Source organism: Canis lupus, chromosome 2 (genome assembly GCF_011100685.1).
Source record: "Canis lupus familiaris isolate Mischka breed German Shepherd chromosome 2, alternate assembly UU_Cfam_GSD_1.0, whole genome shotgun sequence".
NCBI lineage: Eukaryota > Metazoa > Chordata > Mammalia > Carnivora > Canidae > Canis > Canis lupus.
Window position 1 is genome coordinate 22416141 of NC_049223.1, and position 16949 is coordinate 22433089.

The window sequence follows — 16949 nt, forward strand, 5'->3', positions numbered from 1 at the left end:
AATGCTCACATTATTATTGCATAATACTAGGTAATGGGTAAAGATACGAGTTCTGAGAGAGCTTAGTTAATATGGTACTTAGGAGCACATTTAGAACACAGAATTATAATATAAAACAGCAGACAAGTGCTACAACAGGAAGAGAGTACTTTGAAAATTTAGGAGGGAGAGGTCACATTCTGCTGGAATCATGGAGATAGTATTTGAAATGGGTTTTACAGATGGGGTAGGAGTTCACTGGAAAGAGACGGGAGGGAGACAGGGACGTGAGTGAGGGAAGGACGTGCATAAGGAGGTATACTAGCCTTGTACAAGTTCAAGGAATAGGGAGTGATTTATTTGGCTAACAACTGTAGGGAATTAGAGGGGGAAAGGTTAAAAGCTGGGCTATGCCAGGCCTTAACTGCCAGCATGAAGAAAGTATGGTGTCCAGATTCAGTTGGTAAGGTATGGAGAGCGGGGTACTGGGGAAGTAATACTGAAAGGCACGCTTTACTTTCGTAGTTTGAGCTGGAATTGTGCAGAATGTAGTGAAATTTGTCTTCAAGCATTCTCTTCATAGGATAGGTCTTCTCTGAGACCCTGAATACTTACAATCACACGCGACTCACCTCTCTGGACGAGGTAGGCCTGCTGGTCAGGGTCACTTGTTCTTGCCCCATGACGGCTCTGCATCTCCATCAAAGACTGCCTACTGGGATAAAAAGTAACACACAGTGATGTTCTAAAATCCTGACATATGGCAACATTAAGCAGGTATTCAACAGTATTGGAAAAAAAGAGTTGAAAAAAGATATAAGGTCCATAAAAAACAGATCTTAAGAATTAACTTGAGGTTTAAAAAAAATTTTTTTTAAAGATTATTTATTGGGATGCCTGGGTGGCTCAGCAGTTGAGCATCTGCCTTTGGCTCAGGGTGTGATCCCCGTCCTGGGATCAAGTCCCACATTGGGCTCCCTGAGAGGGGGCCTGCTTCTCTCTCTCTGCTTGTGTCTCTGCCTCTCTCTGTGTGTCTCATGAATAAATAAATAAAATCTTAAAAAAAAAAAGACTATTTGAGAGAGAGAGAGCGCAAGCAAGCACACACAAGCTGGGGTAAGGGCAGAGGGAGAAACAGGCTCCCACTCAGCAGGGAGCCTAATGTAGGGCTCGATGCCAGGACCTTGAGACTATGACCTGAGCCAAAGGCAAATACTTAACCGACTGAGCCCCTTAACCAGGTGCCCCTTAACCTGAGTTTTTTTTTTTTAAATATATATTTTTTAAGATTTTATTTATTTATTCATGAGACACACAGAGAGAGAGAGAGAGAGAGAGAGAGAGAGAGAGAGAGAGAGAGAGGCACAGACACAGGCAGAGGGAGAAGCAGGCTCCATGCAGGGAGCCTGACCTGGGACTTGATCCCAGGTCTCCAGGATCATACTCCGGGACTGAAGGCGGCACTAAACCGCTGAGCCACCCGGGCTGCCCTAACCTGAGTTTTTAAATGTTATTGGCACTAGGACATAGTTTAGTGAAAGATACTAACAATTAAGATTTTAAAAATCAACTAGTAAATGACCAAACTGTCAACTGATAAGGGAATGGATTAAAAAAAAGTGGCATATTTCTGAAACAAGACAGTATAGAGCAATTAAAGAAAATGAAATATATCTGCACGTGTATAACACACACATACACACACACACACCCTCAGAGTTCAAAATCACAATGTTATTTATATAAAGCAAGCTGTAGAACAATACTTGGTGATCACTTTGTAGCTTAAGCATAGAGAAATTAATATTACCTTGTTTCAAGACATGACATAGATATTGTATTGATACTACATAAAAGCATAAAACGGATGGGTATGTTACTCCCCAAAATCCAGGCAGTATGGGGCAAGGAGAGAAACACTAATGAAGGGTGGTGAACAGAGGAGCCTCCAACTTCGCCTATGACACCCTTTTTTCTTTTGATAAAATACACATGATGCAAATAAATATATGTAACTGTCAACTACAGTTGACATACAAATATATGTAACTGTCAACTACTCAACAATATATGTACATCATGGTGTCATTTTATTCCCTGTATTTTTCTATGTCTCTGTTCCAAATTTTTCTCAAAGTGAAAATTTATATTTTTTAAAGATTTTATTTATTTATTTCATGAGAGACACAGAGAGAGGACAAGATACAGGCAGAGGGAGAAGCAGGCTCCCTGTGGCGAGCCTGATGCGGGACTCAATCCTAAGACCTGGGGATAAGGATCTGAGCCAAAGGCAGGTGCTCAACCACTGAGCAATCAAGGAGCCCCTCAAAATGGAAACTTAAAAGAAAGAAGTAATTTGAGCAATATTTCCTTTTAAAGCTTATTACAGAATTGTTTAAAGTGTTAAGACTATATGTCACTGACAACGGCAGGATAGGACTTTGGAACACATGTGGTCATGTTTATACAGCACGTCCAAAAGCAAAGAACTTATCATGTTCCTACAAGATGCTGCCAAGCTTCCTAAGTTATGCTGAGTGTCAGGTACACAATCAAGTGAAGTGTACTCAGGGTGATTTCTACAGCTCATCTTAAGCACCACCTCTGACAGGCCACCTGTCCTCAGCCTGTGCCCTGGGCTCCAGGTGGGTGCCCTGAGCCTTCCCGAGCCTTACCTGCCTCCATCTTCAAAAGCATTATTCTCTTTCAGCAGGATTGCCAGCTGCAGCGCCAGCTGTTCCTTTTCTTCATGTATCTTCTCTCTTGCTGCTCTTTCAGCATGAAAGTCAGAACAGTAAACCTCCATCTGATAGAAGGTAAAAGAGGCAGAAGTCACCACCTAGGCAAATGTAGATTCACCCACCTGGTGATGGGGTGCAGACAGAGTGCTGCCTCATATGATATGCCTTGTAAGTAATGGGTGCACATATTCCTGCTGGAAACCAGTGTGGCGACTGAGACTTTCCAACCACCTTCAGAGAGGAGACAAGTCGCACGCGCATGTGTGAGCATGTTAGACAATTAGAACCTGACAATGACACTGATATAGGTGGTTTAAATACCACATGTAACATTTGTTCAGCAAGATTCTCTGGCCTTTTAAAAAAATAATATTCAAGATTAGCTTAATAGCTTACTTACTCTGCCAGTTATATTTATAAAGGCTGGTCTTAAATTTAATTTTAAATAATAATAATAAATAGATACTATTTATTAAATTCCAAACATGTACAAGGTTCTATGTTGGGTGCCTGTATTCCTACCTCATTTCACTTTATCAAAAAATTCTACGTAGCAATGTGGAATTGCTATGCTCATTTCGCATTTACAAGTTTAACAGCGCTCAATCTTGGGTAAATTAGGTAAGTGATTAAACCAGCACTTGAACCAAGATTGATGCCCACATTCTATGCCATTTCCCACAATGGTAGCCAGCCTCCAAGATGGCTCCAGTGATCCTCACCTTTATGTGGTCCCCTTCCACAATGAATAGAGCCAACCTGTGTAACCACTAGGATATTGCAGAAAGGATGGTGTGTGGCTTGTCTTGTTCTCTTCTGGGTCACTTGTTGTAGGGGAAGCTCACTGACATGTCATGAGGGTGTGCAAGCTGCCTGTGTACACCCTGGAGGCCCACAGGGTAAGGAACTCAGGCCTCCTGCCCACAGCCATGTGAGCGTGCCAGCTTGGAAACAGATCTTGAGTACAGCCTCATGAGGGGCTCTGGGCCAGAATCATCCTGCTAAGCTGCTCCTGGATGCCCAACCCACAGAAACTCGAAGATAACAAATGCTTGTTGTTGTTTCAGCTGCTAAATTGGAGGATAATTTCTTTCTTTTTTAAATATTTTATTTATTTATTTATTTATTTATTTATTTATTTATTTATTTATTTATTATTTATTTATTTCACACACACACAGAGAGAGAGAGAGAGAGAGGCAGAGACATAGGCAGAGGGAGAAGCAGGCTCCATGAAGGGAGCCTGACATGGGACTCGATCCTGGGTCCCCAGGATCACGCCCTGTGCTGAAGGCGGTGCTAAACCACTGAGCCACCTGGGCTGCCCTGGAGGGTAATTTCTTATCTAGAAATATATAAATATTATGGCGTGATATGATTTCCTGTTACAAAATTCTAAAGTAAAAATGAACTCAAGAGTGAAATGAACATTACTCTAACACCAGTTTTTAGCTTTCCAGATTTAAAATGAGTTTTTTCCCCCAAAATTTTATGGTTCTAGGATAAAAATGTTTATCTCTAAAAGTAAAATCAATAAAAATTTAAATATTCTATCACAGTTTTAGTTACCAACCTCCCCTCACTACAACCATGTAATAAAAAGGTCATTTTAAGGGACTTCCTGCCATCTGTGAATGGTCCAACATTTTATGCTATCATTGATGCATCATGGGGTTTTTTGAATCAGATCTCAATTTGAGTTATAGTCTTACTTCTTTCTCTGATTAGCTTTAAGCCAGTCAGACCTGGGTCGTTCTGTCCATTCCTATACATGCCTTGCAATGACAACAGTGGCTCATGTTACAGGTGCTCAAAAAGCAGTGGCTGAATGAGTGAGAGTACCTATCAAAACACAACCAATTGGGGATCCCTGGGTGGCGCAGCGGTTTGGCGCCTGCCTTTGGCCCAGGGCGCGATCCTGGAGACCCAGGATCGAATCCCACATCGGGCTCCCGGTGCATGGAGCCTGCTTCTCCCTCTGCCTGTGTCTCTGCCTCTCTCTCTCTCTCTCTGTGACTATCATGAATAAATAAATAAAATCTTTAAAAAAAAACAAAAACACAACCAATGTCAGAAGGACAAAGGATATGACAACAATACCATGAGGTACTCAAATAAATGAATTGCTATAAAGGGCTTGGGTTGAAATTCTGATAATACAGGTAAGGGTAAGGATGTCGATCAATGGGGAGTCTGTTGATAGGAGTAAAAACTGGTACAACGACTTCGGAAAACTGTTGGCGACATCTAGTAACACTGAGTAATATGTGTACTCCATGAACCAGCCATTCCACCACTAGCGAGATATGCACCCAACAGAAATGAACGCACAAACCAAACAAAGAGACAGGCACTAGAATGTCAGAGCAACGATAATCATAATGCTCCAAATTGAAAATAAGCTAACTACCTATCAACCATAAGTGGATAAATTCATTGAACTATACCCTTAAAAATTTGGTGCACTTTCCACACATGATATACTTCAATAAAACTTTTTTTTAATATATTGGTGGGAATTATATAAAATCCAAAAATATATTTTAAACACGATTGCTTTTCCAAATGAGAATACGATAAAGGTTGGCCTTACTCAATTCATGTTTCAGACCACAGCTTACCTGAGCCCTAAGAACGGTCATGGTTTCCAGGTCCTCCTCCTGCTTGGTGATGGTCTGCTTCATCTCATCCATCTGAAGCTGCTTGGAAGCCAGGGCCTTCTCTGCCAGTTCCAGTTTTTCACTTAGTTCTTGCAGAATCACCTTATCCACTTTTTCTGACTGAAAGAGACAAGATTATTCTAGAAATGGCTGTGAAATAATCCAATCTATTTTTTTTAAGATTTATTTATTTGAGAGAGAGAGAGAGCCCATGTGGGCATAAGTGAGGTCAGGAAGGAACAGAGGAAGAGGGAGAGTCTCAATCAGGCTCCGTGCCGAGTGCAGATCCCAACGTGAGGCTTTGATCTCACAATCCTAAGATCACGACCTGAACCAAAACCAAGAGTCGGTTGCTTAACCATCTATGCCCCCCCAGGGGCCCCTAATTTAACCTATTTTAGTAAAATATTAAATGAAGTTTAATTTCTTTAAGTGATTGGCTTCTAAACTGTTCTGTTAATTAGCAATCAATGATAACTTACTCAGAAAATTGTATTCATTTAACTTATAGCTTGCAAATTACATTTTCTTAGTTTAAAACAATTTAAAAAAACCCACTGAAATAAGGGAAATAATAACAAACCCTGATCTCAGTGAGGTTGTAACTTGCTGATACTGTCATCTTCCCCACTGATATTACTGTTACTTGGTGAAGTCAGAGGAAAAGAAGAAACATGTTTATATTAAAAATTGGTCACCTCACACCTGTCAGAATGACTAGTGTCAAAAAGACAAAAAAGAACAAGTGTTGGTGAGGATGTGGAGAAAAAGGAACCCTGCTGGGCTGTTGGTGGGAATGCAAACTGGTATACCCACGGTAGAAAACAGTACAGAGGTTCCTCAAAAAGTTAAAAATAGAGCTACCCTATGATCCAGCAATCCCACTTCTGGATATTTATCCAAAGAAAATGAAAATACTAATTAAAAAAGATATATCCATGCTTATTTTTACTACAGCATTATTTACAATACTAAGATATGGAAGCAGCCTCAATATCCATCGAATAGCTGAATGGATAAAGATGTGATCTATACATGTACGCACACATAGATGTATCACTCAGCCATAAAAAGACTGAAATCTTGCCATTTGTGACAACAGGGATGTACTTAGAGGTCCACCTATGCTAAGTGAGGTAAGTCAGAGAAACAAATACCATATGATTTCACTTATATGTGGAATTTGAAAAACAAAACATAGAAACAAACATAAATACAGAGAATAAACTAGTAGTTGCCAGAGGAGAGGGAGATATGGGAATGAAGGGGACCAAGAGGCACATAACTTCTAGTTATAAAATAAATAAGTCACGGGGATGTATAGTACAGCAGAGGGAATATAGCTGACCCTTGAACAACATAGGGGTTAGAGCCACTGACCCTCTGCAGAGTCGCAAATTCACAATGTAACTTTCGACTCCCCAGAAACTTAACTAGTAACAGACTATGGTTGACAGGAAACCTTACCAATAATTTAGTGGATTAACACATATGTATCATATACTGTATTCCTACAATAAAGTTAGCTAGAGAAAAGATGTTATTAAGAAAACAACAAAGAAGAAAAAGACACACTTATAGTTCTGTATTTTAAAAAATCTGCACATTAAGTGGACCCGTGCAAACCCTTTCTATTCAAGGATCAACTGTACAGTCAATACTATTGTAATAACTTTATATGCTCACAGATAGTAACTACAATCATGAGCATTTCATAATGTGTATAAACATCTGATCACTATGTTAGACAATGAAAACTAGTATGATATTGTAGGTCAACTGACTTCAATTAAATACAAATAAATAAATAATGAAAAAACTTACTAGCTTCTAGAAAGGAACAATATTCTATCAAAAAAAAAAAAAAAAAGAAGAACAACAAGGATGTCTGAATGACCCAGTCAATTAAGCATCTGTTTCGAATCAGGTTATAATCTAAATGGTTGTGGGATTGAGTTCTGCATCACTGAGCTCTGCCCTCAACAGGGAATCTGCTTGAAAGATTCTCTCCCTCTGACCCTCCTTCCGCTTGTGCACACACTCTCTCTCTCAAAAGAAATACAACTTTAAAAAAAAAAAAGAAAAATGAAGAGTACATTTATAAGCATATTAAACTCAAAGACCCCCTTCTACTAATTCAAAGCTTCCATGATCTTCACTTATTTATCCCAGCTTTATCCAAGTAAAACTGACAAATTAAATTGTAAGATATTTAAAGTGAACAGGGTGACAACTTGATATGCATATGTAGCATGAAAAGGTTGACCCCACCCGGTTAACTAAAATGCCTATCACACCTCACAAATCCACCCATGTTTAAACTGCTGCACCACACTGGCATTCTATTAATGTAAGTTGCAATCTGGTAAATCCAGGGTCTCCAGGTCACTGACAGCAGCAAGCTAGCCCTGTAACAGCTCCATGGAGACAACCCCTCCAGTGGCAGCCCACAATCTTGCTGCACCCTGTTCCTGTGGGAGCCCACACTGGTAGCTCTCCTACAAACCCACCCTGTTAGAAATGCTAAAGGCTGTGGCACCAGGGAGGCTCAGTTGGTTAAGTAGCCAACTCTTTGATTTCAGCTCAGGTCATAATCTCAGGGTTGTGGGATCGAGCCCTGAGTTGGGCTCTGTGCTCCGCAGGCAGTCTGCTTGAGATTCTCTCTCCCTCTCTCTCTGCCCAGGCTCACCATGCTCTCTCTCTCTCAAATAATAAATAAATGTTAAAAAAAAAAAGAAGTGCTAAAAACTTACTCCCTGACTGTAGGACATTAGCACGATCTTTGCACATGAAGCAAATTATACACAGGTGGACCATCAGAAGTTCTACGCACTTAGACACAAGAAATCAACTATAAAACTGAAGAACAACCTTTGAAAAACAGACTCAAGGATTAACACAACTGCTTTACATATAAAAATGTTTACAGCCTGTTTGTTATGGGGCCATGAAAATAATTTTTTTCTATGAGTACCTCTTTCCTTTTCAGTTCCTCGATTGTTTTCAATGAATTATTGTATTCTTGAAGAAGCTTGTTATGTGTCAACTGGAGAGTGGCTAACTTGGACCTATTCAAAAGAAATTAAGAAACTGAATATTGGGGGGAAATATGATAAAAACTTAGATTTGTTCTTCAATCTTCTTCCGAGCATTCAACTAGCAAAATCGTCTCTCCTACCTTTACCATCTCACCACCTGCTGACATTTTCTTACTCTCAAAGAAAATATTTAAAAAAAAATCTATAGGTTACAAGGAACTTTAATAATGTTGTTATAGCAGAACAAATTTGATCTCCTCAGAAAAGTCTCTTAGTACTCCTTCAATTACATAGAAAAGTTTAAAGTTTGTTGTTAAATCCTAATTCCAATCTTATAAAAGTACTATTCTATCTTCTCCTAGCAAGGGGTCATTCAGTCATGGGATACTCACTTCTCCTCTTCGGTTTTAGCTTGCTCCATTTTGATTTCTGATCGCATGCTTTCCACTTGTAGCTCCAACTTTTTGTTGTTATAAACAAGCTCTTGCTTTTCATTCAGCTCTGATGGGGTTGCAGAATTTTTCCTTTCAAGGGTCTGACATCTAAGAAATATCAAATTTTCATGAGGATAAACAACACTCCTTTATTTCTCAGTGGCTTTTAAATAAATCCCAAGATTATGTAGCAAACACAAAGAAATTTAGGATTGCATTTTTCTTTTTTTTTTTTTTTTAGGATTTTTCATTTTTCCATTTTTCAAGGATATAACGGCAAAAAAAAAATAAAATATTTTATCCTCCTTGCTTCTTTACCAGAAGCAAGTAGTATTTCTAAACCCTCATGACTAAACATTAAAAAAAAATACAGATTTTTTTTTTTGAAAAGAAATTTACACAATTTTGAACCCTTATGCTTAACATTAAAAAAAGTGCAGATCTAAGACCACACAAGCTATGGCCCGCTTGGAATAACTGTCTTCAGTAGTCACGCAAGTATATTTTTGTTGGTCAGATATAGTCCAAAATAGTAATTGGCTAAAGATGCTTTTCATATAGTGATCCATGGATATCTGCAATATTTTAAGAAGTCTGGGTTCCCTTAAGCACAAAGAATATGACTTCTGGCGAGGATTTAATAAGGGAAAAGGAAGCTCCCTAAGTTCAGAAAGAGAATTTCAATATAATAATAGCAAATATGAACTCATGGTTGCTATATGCAAGGCGTTAATGCCAAGCATGTTAAACATCTCAATACAATATTATGAAGTAGGGATAACAACACGCGTACGTTTTACAAATGATAAACTAGGCTCACAGAGGCTTAATATATAATTTGCCCAAGGTAATACCACAGATAAATTCCAGATCCATATGTCAACTAAGTCTGTTTGTCCAAAGTCCTTTAGCTGCTAGGCTGTGCCAGATTACCATAATACTGTAGCTCTAAGGCAACGTACACTCATGTGTTGTGCTGGATATATGTTTGCCAACTAATCCAAAAGAACAACATAAACTTAGCATTTCTAAATTTCAAGTAATTTGCTACATCAAGAAAAACAAGCAAATGCAAAGGTCTCAGTTTAAATATTAGCCTTCATAATTGACTAAAAATGAATTTTGTCCTCAATAAATCTCACTCAAGTTCTTCCTTCTCTTTGGCAGTTTTCATTTATGTTTGCTTACATCAATATTGTCAGCTCACATAAGTCACAGAAAACTGGGCTTACTGCTTTTTTACAGGTCCTCACAGAGACTCTAGTACGCATAACAAACATCTCTGAACAGCAGAATCAGATTTCCCTGGGCCCCATCCCCCTATCCGCAAGTATTTCATATTTATAAATGAACCTGTACATTAATCTTGATGTTAGCATTTTCTGAATTCATATTTTAATTAGGTTTCTATTTTTCTTTGGGTAACATAGTAACAAAGCCATATTTTTACACATAGTAATACATTTTGTAAAAATGTCCATTTTCTGAAGGGGAATAAAATTCATCTCTCATTCTTACTTCTCTTGAAGTCTCTTCTTCATTAACTCAGCCTCACTGAGTTTTGTATGTGCCTCTTGAAGCTCCTTAAATAGGGTTGTCACCTGACGGTTCAATGTCTCCACTTCACTGCCAACCTGTCATTCAAGAAATTCCAAACATGCACAAGTGATTCATATCAGAGATTAAATGACTCTCTTTGTGGGAAAATAGAGTGAACCATTAGTATCCAATGAAGACCGGTGATTAAATTTTGGACAATCAATGCCCTAAATATCTTACATGAAAAGAAATGTTTTAGATACAACTCTGTTCCCTTATATGTTTACATTTACTAATTACAGATAACATTTTACATTTCATAATATGTAATTTACATATATAATCACTAATACATCTGGCAATATTTATATATAAACTGTTTTTCTTACATAACTGATCAATTTGGATGCACTGTCATAACTGGTTATCTCTTGATCTCAGTGTTTGAAATGTTCTCTGGTCTCTCAAAGTAGGAGACTCAGCCCAGAGCATGGCATATAGTAGGCATGCAACATATATTTGCTGAATAAATGAACTGGCTAAAGTGAGCATCTTACATAAATGTCTTTCATGTGGATGACTGCGGCACTTAAAACCTCCTGGCTTCGTCAACCTTCCCTTAGCTTAAGACTGTGTGACAGGCTCCAATGCACATCTCTGAGTTGCCACAGAACACTGGCTACAGAAACATAAACCTTTTCATTCAAACTATTTCATTCAAACCAGTAGTAGGGTAGAATCAAGGTCTTTCAATTTTATCTCAAGTTTCTGGGTCATATTCTCAAGTGATCTCATTATAAAGTGGACAAAATTGCTTTCTTTGCTGGTGGATCTGTTCATTCACGAAGTTAGGAAAGAAAATCAGTCATGAAGAGTTTAGAGATAGGGCCGTCTGGGCAGCCTACCCAGTTGGTTGGGTATCTGACTTTTGATTTGGGCTGGGGTCCTAATCTCAGGGTGGTGAGATGGAGCCCTGTGTTGGGCTCTGCCCTCTGAGGGCAGTCTGCTTGGGATTCTCTTTCTCCTTCTCCCTCTGTCCCTCCCCCTGACTCACGCACACTCTTGCTCTCTAAAATAAATAAATCTTAAAAAAAAAAGAAGAGAGGTATGATTCCCTACAATAACTGGGATAGGAACACATCTCACTACAATTTACTATGGATGAAATTCAAATCAGAACAAGGAAATATGAGAGAAACAGAATATATCCAACATTAAAATTATTTCTGTTTCTAAAGCTAATAACAGCACAAGACTTGACTTCAGATATGACTCTTATGTACAATGGCGGTGTGACAACAGCCTTAGAACTTAAGTACCCACAGTTTCTGGGCCTTTCTCCTCTTCTTTCTCTTTTTCTGTGCTCTCCTCTGTCTGGGTCTCAATCTCAGAACCACCACTGGCTTTCTTTTCAAAATATAAAACTCTGAAAAATACAGAATATGTTAAAGTTACTTTCTCTTTGGCTTTAAGAGGAATAACAATTGCAGAAACACTAAAAAGAACATTGTCTGAAATTTGGATAAAGGATCAAGGGCTTCAAAATCTCTCTACATTTACTCTATTAACCTTTCTGGGCTTAGCTTTTCATCCTAAAATTGGCTAGACAGGAGTTAAAGCATGAATTCATGCAGAGGCAAAAGATGGGCATAAATCATCACAAACACTGAAAAACACTGCCTCTTTCTGTGTATTCAGTAATACACAGAAATATTTTTAAAATCTGTCTTTGTGTGTATGTACCTGTATGCATGTGTGTTACATGAGTGTGTCCCTTTATAAGGATTCAGCAGAGAAAGGAAAAATAGACAAAAAGTACCAACATTCTTATACTGAATAATAACCACCTGAAGGCCAGCCCAACAGAAATGCAAATGAAAGAAGAGATTTCTAGTTAAAAACGGTGAACTGAATATATTTTTCTCCCACCTAGATGCCACCAAAATGACTTTTAAAAAGCCATATACAGGGGCACCTGGGTGACTCAGTGGTTGAGCATCTGCCCTTGGCTCAGGTCATGATCCCAGGGCCCAGGGGTTGAGTCCCCCATCTGGCTCCCTACAGGGAGCCTTCTGCTCCCTCTGCCTATGTCTCTGCCTCTCTCTCTGTCTCTCATGAATAAATAAATGAAATCTTAAAAAAAAAAAAAAAGCCATAACATACAAGAACAAAGAGAAAGGGAGAGAAAATAACAGCAAGATTTAGGGGGCATGGCTATGAATGAATTGATTTGGCAGCCCAGTAAGGCTAGGTCTGAAGCCATAGCAGGGAAAGCCAAGATATAATCCAATTGACATTATGGTGACCCGAAGGCTCAGGAGTCAGTGACATCAGATTCCTCTGGACATGGGGACAAAGGTGGAGCCTGTTTAAGAGGGACTAGAAGGGGGCAGCCCCAGTGGCCCAGTGGTTTAGTGCTGCCTTCAGCCTGGGGTGTGATCCTGGAGACCCGGGATTGAGTCCCACATCAGGCTCCCTGCATGGAGCCTGCTTCCCCCTCTGCCTGTTTCTCTGCCTCTCTCTCTCTCTCTCTCTCTATCTATCTATCTCTCTGTATCTGTCATGAATAAATAAATAAAATCTTAAAAAAAAAAGAGAGGAACTAGAAAGGGTGCTCAGTCAGTTGGGCATCTGACTCTTGATGTCAGGGTGGTGAGTTGAGGCACCATGTTGGGCTCCAAGCTGGGTGTGGAGCCTACAATGAAAGAATATCACAAAATAAAAGGTTTCTGGGTTGAGATGTTAGAGATGAGAAGTGGGTTCTTCCATAAGGGGAACTGACACACAGTTACACACAGAACACTAAGACCTTCACCCACCTTTTTCTACTCATCTCAAGAACTTCAACATCTTCCAGGCAGGAGGCTGGAAGAGTCTCCTCTGTAGTATGTAACCAGGATAAGGGAAAAGATTTAAATTTTTTAAAGAAATAATTAATTAATTAATTTATTCATTCATTCATTTAAAGATTTTATTTATTTTTTCATGAGAGACACAGAGAGAAAGGCAGAGACACAGGCAGAGGGAGAGGTAGACTCTCTGTGGGGAGCCTGATGCGGGACTTGAACCCAGGATCCTGGGATCACGACTTGAGCCAAAGGCAGATGCTCAACCACAGAGCCACCCAAATGCCCCAAGATTTAAAATTCCTGATGTGGGGCTTCCCCAAGGAAACCTCCCAGCCAGATCTCCTTAGATGTGCTCAGCTTCTAACACCCTATAATTCTGCTAAATCTGGTCAAACAGCCAAGATTGCCAGACACTTAAGGAAAATATTAATATGAAACAGAAAAAGTAACTTACTGAAAATAGAAAATGCCAGTGGAGGGAAAAAGTCAAAATAGTATCACTAATATCCTTAGAGATAGGAGGAAACATTATAACCACAAAAAGTAGAACACAGTAAAAAGGAACATTCAAAGGTTCTCGCTTGCAAAAAACAGAAGATCAAAGTTGGTCAAATCTAGCAGAAGGGGAAAAAAGAGAGAGATAAAAGGAACAAGGAGCTAAGAAAATTAGAAGAGATCCAATTCAAAATACTAATAATGCCAGAAAGAGAGAACAAAGAAAACTGAGGGTAAGAGATTATCACTAAATTAATTCAAGATCATGTTTCAAGAACTGAAGGACATGAGTTTGCAGAACGAAAAGCCCAAGTGTGTCCAGAATAAACAGATGAAAAACGGGCTCAAACCAAAGCACATGAGAAGTCTCATTCCCAAAGATGAAGAACCAGGATGGCAGTGGGTCTCTCAGCATTAAGACCAGAAGCTGGGACACAATGAAGCAATGTTATTGAAACGTGGAGGTAAAATCTTATCCAATTACAGAATTTTATACCCAGCCAAACTATCCATGAAGTATAAAGGCAGGAGAGATTTTCAGATATACAGGTCTCAGAAAATATACTGCCCATATGTTCTTTTTCAGTAAGTTAGTGGAAATGTAGTGAACTGTGTTTGAAAAAAAAAAACACAAAACTAAAAAACATTCAAAAAAGAGTAGGAAAGACAATGGATTCAGGAAACAGGTGATGGAACACAAGACAGTGAAGGAATTCCTTAGGGTGAAGGTAGAGGGAGATGCCAAGATGATACCATGTGGCAGGACCTAGAAAGCAAGTAGGTCAGACACCAGAGAGAATACCACTAGACTCCTAACATGTCTGAATGTAACTGAGCAATTTCTCCATTGGGGAAGAGCATGGAGAAACCATGCAAATTTTAAAGATGTAATTATGCATAGAAGTAAAAAAAAAAGTTCCATAAGAAAAGGAAAAGTGTTCAAGGCACAGAGTTCAACTGAGTACTCTGTGTGTGCCTAATAACGTAAACACTGGATAGTTATCTAACTGAATTTCAATATAGCCAATTTTGGAAATGGAACAGGTAAGCTGGGTCCAGGAGCATCTGTGGTATGTGAGTTCAGCTAATTGTGTGTTACAATTCAGTAGGATTTAAGTCTGGTGCATGGAGGTAATTTAAGTCTGGTGCATGGAGGTAAGTATCAAAATAGCTAGAGCCATTGCAAAGTGCCAGACCTAGCTGGTGCACAGGCATTGTTTCAGGCTAAGGCAGGCTAACTGGTGCACAGGCACTGTTTCATTAAGACAGGCTTAAATGGGTTAAGAGCCAGCTGCGGCAGGGTTGATAGATGAGCCTTTTTCATGTCACTCAAGCATGACCTAGGGTTCTGATCTACATTTGAATGATCATTTATTTTACTTTCCTAGGGCAAATTTTCATCTTGGACTGACTGTCTCTGCTACCTCTTGATTCTCTTGCTATGCACTTTCCCCCTCTTTACTTGCTATCAGTTCAAATTTGTTTAGAAAATGCAAATTACATGAAATACTAACCCTGGAAAACAATGAGAAAAAAACCTCAATCTATGATCCCTTTTCCCCACAAGTCTCCTAAAAGTTATCAGAATAAATTTTATACTGTCTATACCCATTTGTTGTGATTCATGAAAATAGTTGAAGACTCACTTGTCTGAGAGAGAGACATGTTGGGTCTTAAAATACATTTTCATTGTATCCTATACAGCCTGGAAAGCAAGCCAAGTTGTCCAGGTATCAGGGGTTTAATTTCTTGGTTTCGGGCCTATCTCAGCAAGGGAGAAATCACCATTCTGGTACCCACCCAGAGAACATGAAGTCTTGTTAACTACTGTTGACTTGCCAGTTACCAAATACTGAGAGAAGGCTGGCTTACAGAGTAGAAATTTAATACTATTGAGAAAGGGACCCTTTACAGGTGCTTAAGGTGGGAGAATAAACAGAGCCATCTCAAAGGCATGCCTGACTTCCTAGTGCTATCTGAAGAGCTATAGCTGCAGAGAGAAGGCTATAATTATTCTGAAAGTAGGAATTACATACATCATATGAAGGAGGTATAATTAGCAAATTCCTAAGTTGACACTTTCATCATGAAAGCTAATAATGTTGTCTAAGTATGCATGAACTACTGGCTAAACTTGACTTCTGAGAATGGTGGATAGAACACAGGTGGAGTAAAGGTGCTCACAGAATACAAACATGATTACCTCCATGCACCAGACTTAAATTACCTCCATGCACCAGACTTAAATCCTACTGAATTGTAACACACAATTAGCTGAACTCACATACCACAGATGCTCCTGGACCCAGCTTACCTGTTCCATTTCCAAAATTGGCTATATTGAAATTCAGTTAGATAACTACCCAGTGTTTACGTTATTAGGCACACACAGGGAGTACTCAGTTGAACTCTGTGCCTTGAACACTTTTCCTTTTCTTATGGAACTTTTTTTTTTACTTCTATGCATAATTACATCTTTAAAATTTGCATGGTTTCTCCATGCTCTTCCCCAATGGAGAAATTGCTCAGTTACATTCAGACATGTTAGGAGTCTAGTGGTATTCTCTCTGGTGTCTGACCTACTTGCTTTCTAGGTCCTGCCACATGGTATCATCTTGGCATCTCCCTCTACCTTCATACAAACATGCCGATTATTCATAGGTAGTAATGGTCTTCTTCAAAGTGGAACATCTTCTCTTTAAAAACCAGTTGTGGTAATTAAGGTGTAAAAAGGGTGCTTTTATTTACCTTACCATCTATCTATGCATGTTACTATATTTCGGGATTTGTCTAAAAGATAGGATGAATATTTTGCTCTATTAGAATACATGGCCCTAGTCTCCTAGAAGTCAACCTTTGAAATTTTCTAAGGGACAACAGTAGGATATGATGTAAACCCCTAGGATTGAACAGCCAGCATGCCCTCTGTAGCTTTTGAAACAAGCTATCAAATAAGTTATTGGACCACTGCTGATGTGTCTTCCAGGTTAACCTCATCTGAATAAATAACTTATGTTTCATATTTTAGGAAAAGATCTTTTTATAGTTAAAAATTTTAACTGCTTCAGGTGCCTGGGTGGCTCAGTTAAACATCTGACTCTTGGTTTTGGCTCAAGTCATGATCTTGAGACACTCTCTCTCTTGCCCTATGCCCCCACCCCCAATAAAGAAATCTTAAAAAAAAATCTAAGTTGCTTCAGTTAGAAAGTGCTAA

General features: G+C 39.0%; 1 protein-coding gene across 3 annotated transcripts in view; it reads right to left on the reverse strand.

Annotated features, from left to right (window-relative positions):
* OPTN (optineurin) overlaps nucleotides 1-16949 on the reverse strand; it is a 41692-nt gene that overhangs the window by 4309 nt on the left and 20434 nt on the right. For 2 of the 3 annotated variants that reach the window (XM_038530109.1, XM_038530110.1), the window contains exons 7-13: nucleotides 11715-11817; nucleotides 10371-10486; nucleotides 8811-8960; nucleotides 8355-8448; nucleotides 5342-5500; nucleotides 2655-2785; nucleotides 612-694 (exon numbers count right to left, since the gene is read on the reverse strand). In XM_038530109.1, the coding sequence (XP_038386037.1) occupies nucleotides 612-694; nucleotides 2655-2785; nucleotides 5342-5500; nucleotides 8355-8448; nucleotides 8811-8960; nucleotides 10371-10486; nucleotides 11715-11817 (836 nt within the window). The remainder of the gene's footprint in view (nucleotides 1-611; nucleotides 695-2654; nucleotides 2786-5341; nucleotides 5501-8354; nucleotides 8449-8810; nucleotides 8961-10370; nucleotides 10487-11714; nucleotides 11818-16949) is intronic. The other variant, XM_038530111.1, reaches the window with a different exon arrangement.